The sequence below is a fragment of the Ischnura elegans genome, chromosome 7 (assembly GCF_921293095.1).
Source record: "Ischnura elegans chromosome 7, ioIscEleg1.1, whole genome shotgun sequence".
Classification (NCBI taxonomy): Eukaryota; Metazoa; Arthropoda; class Insecta; order Odonata; family Coenagrionidae; genus Ischnura; species Ischnura elegans.
Genome location: NC_060252.1, coordinates 70,651,114 through 70,664,790, shown reverse-complemented (window position 1 = coordinate 70,664,790; position 13,677 = coordinate 70,651,114). Strand labels below are relative to the sequence as shown.

The 13,677-nt window shown below is 40.2% G+C and overlaps 1 protein-coding gene across 2 annotated transcripts in view; it reads right to left on the bottom strand.

The window, feature by feature from the left end:
• Positions 1-698: 698 nt before the first annotated feature.
• Positions 699-13,677, bottom strand: part of LOC124162118 (neurogenic protein mastermind-like) — a 592,489-nt gene continuing 579,510 nt past the window's right edge. For both annotated transcript variants that reach the window (XM_046538524.1, XM_046538525.1), the window contains exons 4-5: positions 12,443-12,618; positions 699-11,266 (exon numbers count right to left, since the gene is read on the bottom strand). In XM_046538524.1, the coding sequence (XP_046394480.1) occupies positions 10,817-11,266; positions 12,443-12,618 (626 nt within the window). In that variant the 3' untranslated portion in view covers positions 699-10,816. The remainder of the gene's footprint in view (positions 11,267-12,442; positions 12,619-13,677) is intronic.

The window sequence follows — 13,677 nt, the reverse complement described above, 5'->3', positions numbered from 1 at the left end:
TTAAATCCATTGAATTGAATTCCCATAATCTTCATTCAGTTCACTACATATAATGGTTTGTCAAAACCCATGAAGGAAGGAGACACGTCCTCCCTGCTCTCTATTACAATTGAAATGTATCATACCTTCCTCTAAACTACCAAGAAAACTATCATTAGTGAAATATTGTTTGATCTGAAGGATGATTCAAATATTTTTTCTTTAAGTAGATCACTTCCTTTCACCTACATGCATTCTTTAAATCATGCAAATATGATAATTCGCATTTTTAACTTGAATTATTCCATGTCTTTTGGTGACAACACTTCCATACTAATGTGTAAAATTCTATAGACGAATAATGTTGTTAACAGCGGAACTATTCATTGGTTAAAAATTTTAACTAGTGAATATTTCCTCCTAAAATTGAATCATAAGTAGACGGAACATATCTGAGAATCTTATTAAGAAACAGGAAAGGAAGCGATCTTCGGACCTTCAATTCTGGCAATGAGAGATAAAAATAGATCGATCACACTGTTTATACAATTGACTTAATTCAAAGTTCATGTTTTTAACGTGAAAAAACGACACAAATATTATTCTTCCATAGTAAACACAGATGGCTTGATATAATAGCAGGATATTGAGTACTCCTTCGGAGTTGATCGTCAAGGTCAGGGATTTAGGTCAGGATAGAGAAAACAAAACAACTTAGAGCTTATTAGATAAACCTTTATGTATATTTATATATATAATATGTATAATAATATAACTTTGTATAGTTTTTGGATTGAAACTTAATACAGAACAAATACAAATAGCCAGCGTTATAATACACAATTCAAGTGTTTTATTTTACACAGAAATCTTTGAATTTGACGAGATAACCAACGCTATTTTATCTTCATTATTTATTGCGCGGTCTCCCATTTTTTTCTGGACAATAACAAAAAATGTTCTGGCTTTTTTCTTGGAAGGGAATCGGTGTTGAGGTTCTTGGATGGGGGGCAAAGGGGAATCACGAAGGGAGACATTCTTCCTTCCAAAACAAAATGGGAGGGTATTTCAGAAGATCATTTTTAATATATAATAGTTATATTTACACGAAATCTCAAACATGTCTCTGAATTCCCTCGACACCCGACGGGCGAAGGGCGTTTTTTTTGTTTGTAAGGTGGGCTGGTCTAAAAAAAGGACTATGCAAGATTCATTTTTTAAGTTAAGAAAAAATAAAAGGAAATTAAATAAAGAAAGGTCTGAAACCACCATCTTAAAAAAAACGCCTTTTCTACCCTGTCCACACTGATTTGGTTTTCCTCAATGTTTCTTTTTTTTATCGTTATTACTTATTTCACGTTCACTTGTCCGCTTTTTGTTTGCGCTACATTCTCAACTCATTTTACCACCAGCATTCACTGAACTCAAAGCGGTGTTTCAGAAAGAATTCCATGAAAACTTTTTCTGAGAAGTCTGAAGAAATGAAAAACGTTTGCTCCATTTTTTTTACACTCACACTTCACTGTTATGGATTTTTTTTAAGATCACAATAATTGTGCATATATAAAAAACAAATATTTCGTATAAAAACACATCAGCACTTATAAAATAAAACCGAAAAATCAATAACAAAAATACTGATCCCATTTTTCACTTCATAATTCGCACAATCCTCTCATATTTTGTTTAATTAACACATTTTATTACTTTTTTCTATCTTTCAAGATCCTTAATGATGTACAGAGTTACAACAATGGACAGGCACAGCCATTGTTTACTTCCCTCCTGCACGTGAGACAATGAGCAAATACAAACTTTACGGGTACTACTAGCATGGGGGAGCTTCAAAGTACGGTATGAAAATCAGGGATTGGGCGATACACACATTCATGGGTAAATGATGATTTTGCACAGAAAACTGAAGGAAAATGGTGCACAGACACGGAGAGAGCAAGGGTTGGCAGGCTGTTTGGTTCCTGTCGGCAAACACCAGACTCATCCCTGAATTATATAAAATATAGGAAGGAAATCTTTGAAAAAAAGACGCGCCCTTATCGAAAATCCTGGAGGACGCAAGGAAGCGGCCCAGATAGTAGACAACCCCCAGCTGCTAGAATAAAATCAACCCAGCCACTAAGAACAATATAAAAAATTTAGAATATTTCGCGCTCGAAGCAACGACTTCGAACGAAACGTTTTCGGGAGAAACGTCGGGAGGACAGTTCCGCCCGAAGACGTCAACGGCAATGACTTCAACGCTTCAGTTCCATCACGGGCGTTTCTGTCTCTACATGCCCGCAGCAACTCACGACGAACACTTTTCGCTTGGGAAATGCCCACCGTAAGAGAAAATTGGCAAGGAACTCGCTCTTTACAATCCATGAGGTGCAAAATACTAACCGGGCCGCTTCAATGCCTTCTCCAGATCTGTGGTCGCGGGCGCTCCTTGGAGCGGCAAACATTTAAGTTCCCTCATTACTATATATATATGTGTGTACATTTTAATGTATGTATATATAACTCTTTCTCTATTCATTTCTCTGCACCTCGCGCATCGCTCAACGCTGCGAGGTAGTATTGGGCCAGGTTGCTGTCCACAGGGCAACTGCAGCCACGCCTTTGCTCTCTCAGTCAACAAACACTAAGCCGATCGGCCGAGAATTATACTCATCACGTAATGCACAGAACAGAGACGCTACGGAATTAGCGGAGGGACGGGTCAGCAGAGGAAGGTTATCGCTTCGCAGGATAGATTCAAAGATGGCAAGACGACGAGTCAGAGACGATGTGGCCGAGAGAATATTCCATTGTTTGGAATAAAAAGCTATAAATCGGTAGAATTAACCAAGAAGCGGGACGAAGAGAGGCAGAGAGAAAAGACAAGGAATAGAGGGGAAGATAATTAAGCTTAAATCTCACAATACAACATTTTAATCTCCTTTTTTTTTACAAATTCATCGCCTAAATGTGGTCCCACAGCCAGCTGCAACCAGTACTCCGAGGGCGCAATGTTTTTTTTTCCTTTTTTTAAATATAACTTTTCGAATCCACCGACTCCAACTGGTTCTCGATACACACACAAGAAGACTTCTTTACCCTTATTTCCCGCTCAAAAGATCACTGAGCCTTTTCTCTCCATATCTACTACGTCCTCGCTTTCCCCTTATCATGCGTCCCAAAACACAACGAGAAAATAACTTAAACTTGGGAGGTCATAGGGAACAAAATCGAATGCAAAGCAATATGAAAGGAAGAATTTATCTCCGAGAACAATAGCAGTTCACTGCGTCTGGGAAGCGAAAAGGAATTAAATACTGAGCTTAAAAACCTGCATCGATCCCTGAAAGCTTCTGGTACCCTCTTGCTTTCGGCATTCCGAGCCCATTTTTTTTTTCAAAAAGTCACTCTTTCTTCTGTTTTGAATCAGTTTAATCTATACCTGAAAAATCGTCCACTCCTAAATAATTTTCCACGTTTGGCTATGGTTCAAATTCGTTCCTTGGTCCCATTATAAATCGACATTGCCCAAGAGGGTACCGGAATACCAGGGAATGCGATTGCATTGAGCATAAGAGAAAAAAAGAAATGATAATTTATGTCTTGGAGGCATTGAGAAAGCATAAATGAGAGAAATTATTATTCAGGGATTGAAATTTCGAGATGAATGATCCTGGTACAAAAAAGTGTTTTTTTTTTACTTTCTGACGCCGTCTTGCACAAGTCCAGAGGTTGGGACGGAGGGAAAATTAAGTTAAAAAAGTAATAGAGGGATGATCCCAAATGGGTAACGTCCATCACTCTCGATGAAGACCTTAATTTATTTTACTGGGAAACCTTCTGAATAGGTTATCCGACCGAATGGAAAATATGCACCTAACACTCGAAGGAAGGGTTGATCTTGCACAATTTAAGATAAGTTCACGAATGATCGCGGCAGGCGCATGTAATGATATACTACCCTACGTACAATGGACATTCGGGACTAAGAATATCGCATGAATATGGTCAAAATATTCAAACCTTTTTAGATCGAAATAAAAAAAAATAGACTGAAAAATTCAATGAGACTTCCTATTGTCCAAAAACAAAACTCATTATTCCTGAACGCAACCAGTTTGGGGACAACAAAATAATATAGGCATGCTCCGACTCCGACCGTGTGGTATAAATGTTGTCTAGGTGAGCTAATACTGGAAGTGGAAGTGAAATAATGATGGACTGCTGTAATCACCTATTTTTAGATCCCCTGTCACACTATTCCGCCGCTCATAGAGAAAAGACATACCGTACCTTAGGGGAATATAAAAACCTTATAGAAAGTGGCTACCGCGCAGTTATGATCTTTTCCAAGGAAAAAATTACTCCCATTAAAAGATTAGATGAAAGCCTTCAAGTAAGAGGGTGGTGCGTCCTGTAGCAATGTGGCTGTTCACAGAGTTGATATCGTCACAGCCCTCTTCAACGAAATATCTTTTTCTAGTCACACCCTTTCCTTCCTGCGTGCGTTCTGTTCTACTTCGATCAAGGAGGCAAACAGGCATCACATTATTTGAGATATTTTCGTCCATACTAGTTCCCCAAGCTCACATGAATGACATCTCACATGAATGGCATCTCCGTTACCCAAACCCTTACTACTTGGCCAGGTTCTTAGAGATCCTATTGTGTTTTACATAATAGCGAGGGGATGCTGAAGAATGGAGGATGCTGAAACAGGCTAATGCGATAAAGAAACAAACTCTCAAAATTGCTTAAAAAAGAATGTTCATCCACTCGAAGGACGACATATAATGTAATTGACGATGGAACCTTCCCGGCGAGGAGGTAGAGGTAGGGCTTTTTGAGTGCGAAAAGGATTCCCAAGGGATTAACTAGCGTGTTTTCTAATTCTACCTAGCCGCGGCGCACTAATAGTTTAGTCACAAAGGGCAATCATTAAAAAAGCGGGTTGGCCCTGACACTAACAGCAGCGCGGAGCAAAGAGAGGCTGGTCCGTAAGGAGGGTTAAGTACAGCGCCCTTCAAAGGAAAAAAATAAGTTTTTTTTAAATTGTTTGTTCAAAGTCGGCGATAATCATACTTTGGTCGGTTCATAAGTGGATGGAAGATGAGGGGCGGTGGTTTGTTTATCTGTTATCGGCCAATCGGAAGCTTTTGTGAATCTGACTCTAGCGAAAATTAGAAATATGTGCGGAAAAAAAACAATGAAAACTTAGTTAGAGGAAAATATTTTTCTCTCGGATTCCGTCAGATGAGTCGTTCGCAAGGCCCAACTAAAGTAACAGAGTCGGTCGGTCGTGATTTTCTTTTGCTCGCCTCTAAAAATGTGAGGAATGCTGGTGATTTATTCCTCCAAAATCCATATCATCACAACGTCACTCCGCGGACTGAAATAATAGGCGGATTTTCTACCAAGAAGGAGGAGTTTTATACATATTTCAATGGAAATACAAAGCCTATCAGTTTCAACGCGTTTTAGTCATCACCATAAGAACTTTTCGCTTGATGAAGACACAAGATCCTTTCATTATCAATCGAAACCATAAAAAAAAAACGTTAAGGTTTGTATATTCAACGCGTTACGTGAAAAGGAAGAGTTGCATTGTTTAAATATGTAACGGATATTCATGCATTACTCCAAGCAGCTACTTTCGGAGTATTTTCACAAACAAAATTAAGCATTATCGCCTGCATAACGTCCGTCAGAATAATAACTGGGCGAGGTTTGAAAGCTGCAAAATATATGAAAAAATCACCAATTAAATTACGCTATGGCTTCGTGAAAGGGTAGACTTAGATTCTGATGCCTGCAGATATTAGGGGAAAAGCTTTAAAAGTCCCTAGAATGAAACAAACGAATTCAAAACGAAAGAGACAATTACTTCGTTGGACAATAACGTAAATATTTTGCTATTTCCCCTACCCGAATTCTTGTGGGCGGAATACATCAAATAAACGTACATTTGGACGGAATTATCTAACATTTTATGACTTACAACCAATGAACATCACAAAAGAATGACGTTATGGCAGAAAATAATGACGCAAATTGAGCAAATGAAAGCTATTTATCGATTTTTACCGTCTAAGTTATTAACTTCTGAACTGTGGCTTTCCATATTTCCCGCAAAAACTAAATATTCATTTTATACAGAACAACTTTACCTAAGTACGTGCAATGTTTAGTTTATTTTAATAGTAGGCTCATTTCCTCATGGGTTCATTCTTCCGGTTCTAATAGACAGTAAAAGCATTGCTAGCATGAAACCCGCATGAAAAAAAATAAAACGATCGAGTGCGACATTTTGAATGGAAGAATAGCCGTGCGCGCGCAGCAGAGTTTGACACGGTTTTGAGAGAAAAGGCAACTTTTCCACCATCTACTTATCGTCATTGTATGCATTCAATCCCCCTAGAATTCGAATGGAGAGCATAAGGGTAGCAAGGCGAGGCGGTGGCTATGATAGGCGAACAGGGAATAGGGGAGGGATAACCCATACTCGTTGACGGTGTACCGAAAGAGTAGGAAGAGAGGAGAGGGGAAGTTGTGTCGGGTGGGGAATGCTGGGTAAAGGGGCGGAGAGTTGGAGTGGGGAGGTGGGGGAGGGGAGGAAATTCGATATGCAACTGGCCTCGGATGCCCCCGACTGCCCTCGGCGCCAATCGGCTCAGCGATTATTGATTGGCGAGGCCCGAGGTAAAAAAAAATGGCGAGGGAGAAAAAAATTGTAGGGAAACTTGTGGCACCGCATACCGGCAGGATGCCGCAGAGGAAGATGACGGGGACAGAGGAAGGAATTCTTCCCTTCTGTTTCGCTAAAACCAAATGATGCAGGGAAACACGAAAAACTAGAGGTCTTTTTCATCACCCTATCCAATTACCATCTCGCCACGGACTGACGACTTTTCTCTCTTGTCCTAGCGCCTCGGGCGGCAAAAGAACTCTCTGAGCTCGACGAAAAATCTCCTAGTTCATTTCATTGGAATGGTCGGGAGACGTATCTTGCCTAAACCGCACGCCACAGGCACGCGCTCGAGTCCAAAACTTCTCCATCACGGATTTTTTTACGCTAAATTAATACGAAATGTTTTGAAGTTTCAAAAAAACATACTTGAGATTCCAGAAGCGAACTCCGACAGGTAAGAATGCACATCAGGATGTGTGATCTGAACAGAAGCAGGGCACCTGACGAAAGATTTCGGATTGAATTTTGAAAGCATGAGATTTAAAACAACCATTTTTGCGCACAAATTAATTGTTTGGACTTAAACGTTTTCGAACAGTTGCCATTTATTTTAAGATTTTATCCCAGCGTAACACTTTCAAAATGGACGCTGCATCATTGAAAAAAGATTATGGTACTCCAGAAGATAATATACTTTACAAGATAAGGTTGCATCATGTAAATGTTGCATCATTGCTTTTATACGAAAGTTGTTGAAGGTAATAAAAAAAAGACGATGAGTGACGTTGTGAGACTCGGAACTGATGAAAGGCAGCTAATAAGTTTCGTAATCCACCAAGGAAGCAGATAAGAGCGGAAGACAATAAATATTATAATAATCACAATCCGACTTGACACGTTACTGAAGGGCACCGGTGTGAAGTTTTTCTTCTTTATAAGATTCACTACGAATCTGGACTATCCTCAAAAAAAAAAAATTAGTTGAGCCTTTTTCTGGGTAACAGTATGGAGGAAATGCGACAGCGAAGAATAATCCTGAACATGAAAATATGAACGCATATGCAGTACGCATGAACCGGCATTTTACAGCGTAGAGTGCAGATGGAGGACGGGTAAAAATTAAGTGAAAATTGAAAAATCGTCAGGAAAAAAGAATGGGAATGGAAATTTGCGTTTTTTTTTCTTGATGAATAGACGAAACATAGGTGAAAGGTCGAGGGAAATAGAAAGTAAGTTGGTTGAAACTAAACTAGACCGAAAAAAAAAGTCTCCCCGGACAAAGATTCACTTTCAAACATTTGTACAAACACTTTCATATTATTTTTTTTACACACTTGTCACTCGCTTCCAGACACGAAATTTGCTCTGCAGTTCCTTGAGAAGACACCATTGCCACTTTCCCCCTTCCTAACGAGAGCAATTACATTATATATATATTATGTACAAACAAACAAACATGCATATTCTCTTCACACTTTTATATTGACGTTTCCACATTGTTCTCCCTCTTCTTAATCAGGACATTTTAGCTCTATCAAAATATGTTGGGCCACGTTCGTCGTCGGTGGGTTGCCCAAGCCTAAAATAAAACCTTATCCACAACAATACTCGGGGAAACGAGCGAATTCTTTAGAATGAATAAGATTTGGACTCCCTTTAGAATCGGATCATGGCTTCTAACCTTTTTTGTTTCATTGAACTACGCGAGTGCTGATGATGGGTGAAATATGGAGGGTTATCTTTTTTTTTACTGACGGCTGGCAGGAGTAACCTTCAAGACTTACTCGGCCGCTTGCTGAGGTGATTTTTTTCGTTTTTTTTTTTATGAACACGTTTTCAGATGCTTGGGATGTTGAGGAAAGTTTTAAGTTTCAATAAGAAGAGGTATATATGCGGGAAGTATATGCGGGGTAAAAATTGTTTGCTGGCACAATAGCCTTCATCTCCTTAAATTTAAGATTCAATCGTCACTATAATTTTATCGCGTGTCTTTCATTTCATTTGAACACCATTTTTTTAAACAAAACAGTATGCGACGAAACATTTCCACACACGACAACACCAACTGACACACATTATCATTAGTTCTTAATGTTATTATTATTTCTTTTTTACCAAAAAAAAACATTTTTATACTCCATCTTCCTCCTCGCCAGAGCAATGCATAATGACGCGGTCCTGATATTTATGTCCACCAAGGAAATCGGAAAAAAACTTTCGGGATGAAGATTATTTTTGGGGGGCAATGATATTTTCAATTTAACGTCTCCATTTATGTTCAACGGCTCATGTAAATTTGGTACAAGAACCGACAAAGCATCACTTGTCTCCTTACATGTGCCACACACACAAAAACACACACGTTCATGTTTACGATTCAGCTTATGCGAGAAGTATTTACATAATTGTGGACTCGAACCGAAAGGTCCAAGAGCCGCAATAAACTCTTTTTTTCCTAACTCTTAAGAAAAGTGATCTATAGTGACGGCAAGGATGGATGATAGCGCAAAACAAAAATAATGTACTACCTAAAATTATGGATAGCGAGAGAGCAGATCACATGAATATGTACATGCGAAATTTGGCGGCGGCGAGTGAAATGCAGAAATGAAACTAAGAATCATCCAATAAGCGTGAAATAGATGAGGAGGAAGAAGTTTCATTTTAAAAAAAGCGAGCATAGGATTCATAACACGCCTTTTTCACTTTTTTCATAATTTTACTTTCATTATAACAACCACTACACGGGTGACGGGCCCATTCATTGAAATTTTTTTATTCCCTTTCAAGTATGAAAAATTAGGTAAAAAAGGTAAAAAATCACATCTTCGCACTAATATTTTTTTTGTCTAGGGGAAATTTAAAAAAATGTGCGCAAGTGTGAACGTTAATGTGTTTGTGTGTGCAAGATGACCATGAGGTATAATAATTTGATACTTGTGATAACAATAATAAAGATATTTCACCACGTCCACAACTTTTTGTTTCTTGCAGTTCCAACTGGAGTGGAGACAATGGACGTTGATGAAGCTAATATTCGGCGAGGGGTTGTTCTTCCTAAATAATATCGTTATTTTTTTGCACGACGTTGTTTGGTTATCATCAGGGTGAGTGACAAATATACACAGCATGCATAAATACAGACACACGAAACGGAACCGCGTCTAAGATGATAGCATGAGGAGAGGGGAGATGTGCTTTGTGTTCTTTTTTTTTTCAAAAATTTCGAGATTCAAGTCGATGAAGATGATTATGATCATGATGAAAATTTCCCTTCGTTTCCATACATTTACGCTATCTTATGTCTGCACTTAAATTCTGTGTGTTTCTTCGTGTCCGAATTTTTTGTGTGTATTTAATTCATATTTATATATAATAATCATTTACTCTTCTTTCATATGTATATAATATGTATAGGTTATATGTACATAAATAAAAACTCGCGACGAATTTCGACGGTGAACAGGAGAACAAACTCATTCTCCTTTTGCTCTTGCTCATGTTTTTTTTAAAGAGTTCAATGTGCCCGTTCCTTTCCTCTCGCTAAGTAAACGTACCCCTCCCGGAGTCGATTTGGTCGACGCACCGGTGGGAACGAGACGTAACAAGAAACCCACTTCTTCCCGCGGATTACCGGGAAACTAAGAGCGATATAGAGAGTCTTTTCCTGGCGAGAGTGAGAGAGAGAGGAAAGGTGGCCGGCCACGACTACTTGCACAAAATAATGCACCAATCGCGCGCCGGGACGCCCGGCCCGACATTCTTTGGAGGGAACGCGAAGTGCGGAGAGTTGGTGCATTTCGGGAGGCGAACGGAATGTCGCGGCTCCTCTTCCCCGCGACTGGGATCGGGGAGGAATATACGACCGAGGAGGCGACTCCCTTCTTCTCCACTTCAAATACCTTTTTCATTTTCTCTACCACCACCGAGGAGGAATCAACACATCCTTTGAGCGGGGGCGATACAAAAAAAAACACGGCACACGATCACTCGCGTCATGGGGAGCCGTGCAACGTTCCTCCTACATTTCCCGCGCCAAAAATTTAAAAAAACAAAACAACACTCCTCTCGTGAGAGGGGTTGGGGACGAATTCTTGGCGCTTGAGGGAGGGCGAATCATAATTCTCATCATTTTTGTCCGCATGTACTCTCTCACAGTGTGTCCAACAGGTTGAATCCGGAGGCGGAGTCGAGCGAGGATAGGAGCTCCTGAGCCGCCGCCGTCAAGTGTGAGGAGTCGCCCGCCGGGAGGTGGTCGAGGAACTCGAGGCTGAAGTCCGCGGCGCTCGGCGCCCGCGGTGGCTGCTGCGCCTGGTGCTGCTGCTGCTGGGGGTTGGGCCCGCCCTGCTGGGGCGTGGGGGTGCCGCTCCCGCCCCTGCCCGGCCCCACGCCACCCACAACGCCTCCGCCGGCCACCACGCCGCCGCCTCCGCCGCCTTGGCCGCCGCCGCCTCCCGTCAACTGGCCGACGGCGCCGCCGCCTCCCGGCCCGAAGGTCACCTGGTGAGGGGAGCCCACTTGCTGGCGTCCCGTCGGCGTCCCGACGCTCCCGCTGCTCATCGACATGGACTGCGACATCTGCAGGCTCATGCTCGGCGGCATCTGCGGAGAGGGGATGCGTGTGAGATATGCGGGCACTTGTCGCGACGGGGCAGTGGGTAGTGGGGTGTCTGAACCATCAAGATCAAGATATTATTATCAATGGGAATGAGGAGACATTTATTTCATCCCGCTCGATGAGTGAATGACTTCCCGTTCGGCGTTACTTCAAAGGAACAAAAGCGATATTTACGAGCATTATACACTGGATGCATCATCAGGTCGTTTGTGTTAATATGTACTTGAAGAAATTACAAAAACATTCCAAAATCAAGACTTAATGAATAAATGAATACATTCCAAAATTAAGGAATTTGAATGGAAAACAAATATAAAATTAACTTAAATATGTATATTAATACAATTACTTGGCTATACTGAAAATAAACTTGAATGTATTCAAAGAAAAAGCAGGGCCAGACGACTAGTTTATGAGGTTTTATACAAAGAAAAATTAACAAATTTTACTTTACAACAGCTGCTTTCAGAGAGGGATATTTATGCACTCTTCAGCATGAAAAAGTGTAGTCAGCCTTAATAAAGCTCGGTAAAATTTTATTATAATTTGTGACAGCAAATACGATAAATCACAGGATCAAATGTGTATTTTTGGGTTTAAAGATTAACATCCATAACCCAAATGAGTACTCCACTGGACTGCATGCAAATCTTTCAATTCATCGATAGCTGGAATCAGTCCCTCTAATAAAAAAATTATGTAAGCCCACATCCTACTATCCCCAATATTCCACACCATGTATGACAAATGACGAGCGAAAATACGGAAATAAGCTCCCAAACAAAACAGAGATAACTAAATTTCCACCTCTTTCAATTACAGATTGGATCCCCTGCCCGGAATTGCCATGTTGTCACTACATTGTGATTCAGAAGAAAAGTGTATCAAATAAAATGCTTTCATTCAAGGTTGCTAAATAGAAACATCATATTTAATATCCACGACAAAAATGAAAGTGATTCAATAGTACATCGGAACATGGTGTTTCGCGGCTTTTCACCAACCCTTCCCACCTAGAACCGCCTGAAATCATTCATAAGACCTCCCGAAGTATCCCGATAGATAGAAGTACATAGATGCATTTCTTTCGATTCACACATGAATTATGAATAAATCGTGAATAATGGGGATATTCTCTCCCATAATCGCTCTCTACTCACCTGGTTGCCACCTCCCATGCCACCCGGTACGACTGTTTGCTGCATAGCCATTTGCTGCTGCTGTGAAAGCATCTGCATTTGACTGCCCTGAGGACCCGTCGTTCTCACCATGTGATGCTGGTGCATTTGCGCTGCCATCTGCATGTTGCCCTGCGCCCCAGGCATGCCGAACGAGCCTGAAAAGGTTAGTTGATAGAGGAATTAAATTTGTGTTGACACAAATTGTGACAAAAACATTATGCGAAATAAGCACAAGGAATGATACAAGCACGTTTTGAATAATGAATCCAATTGAGACGTGCGAGTAGTGCTTTTTAATCTCGAGTCGAGTTGTGTATCGTGTCGAGTCCTGCAATTCCTGAACTAAGCAATACAGTGATGCATACTCCAACATACTCTCACTTTTCCATTGCTCTTATGATTTTACTATTCGGAATGCATAGCTTGATCTAAAAGGGAAAAGATAATGAGGAACGTAGATGGTAACTAAGCCATAATAAGGAGATGAATGAAAATAAATGTGTCTTAAACAGTTCCATAAGCACCATTGAAATGAATCTACCGCTAGTAATATGTAATCAATTTCATTAATGTTTGCATCCACAAACTGCTCTTAAGAGTCCACAGTAAAGGCATTTTGACGATTGTATTAAAGATTATATCCGTAAATAAATCATGTAATATTCGATATTAATACGCCGCCGGGTCGGAAGACAGTCCGCATCCGCGGCTGACGAAAAAGTATTCGGCGCCCACGTTGATTACTATTGTGGTTGACTAACACATATAAAAAACTGAAACTCCTAAGCCAAGGCATTAGAACGACTTATTTCTGAACTAACTGGCCTCGACAGCTCTGTAACCAAAACTACTCGACTCGGCATTCGTAATACTACTCGAAGCACTCGAATCGAGTACCAACTACTCGACTCGGATTTCCGAGTACTCGCACATCCCTAGAATCCAACAAAGCTCAAGTTAAAAAATTATTTAGCCATTGTAAGAGACACATCGATGTCATTATTGTATCTTGTATTATTATGAGGAAAATCTAAGAACACAGAAAGAAAATATTCATGGAATCTTGTGCAACTAAATGAATGAAATTGTTGTGCTTATTTCTTAACAGATAGTTTAAAACTTGATTTCTTAAAATTAAGAACAAAAGATTTCACCGCGATAAATTCTTTAGAATAATGAAGCTATCTAGTGCCTTCAATATACGAGACTTACTA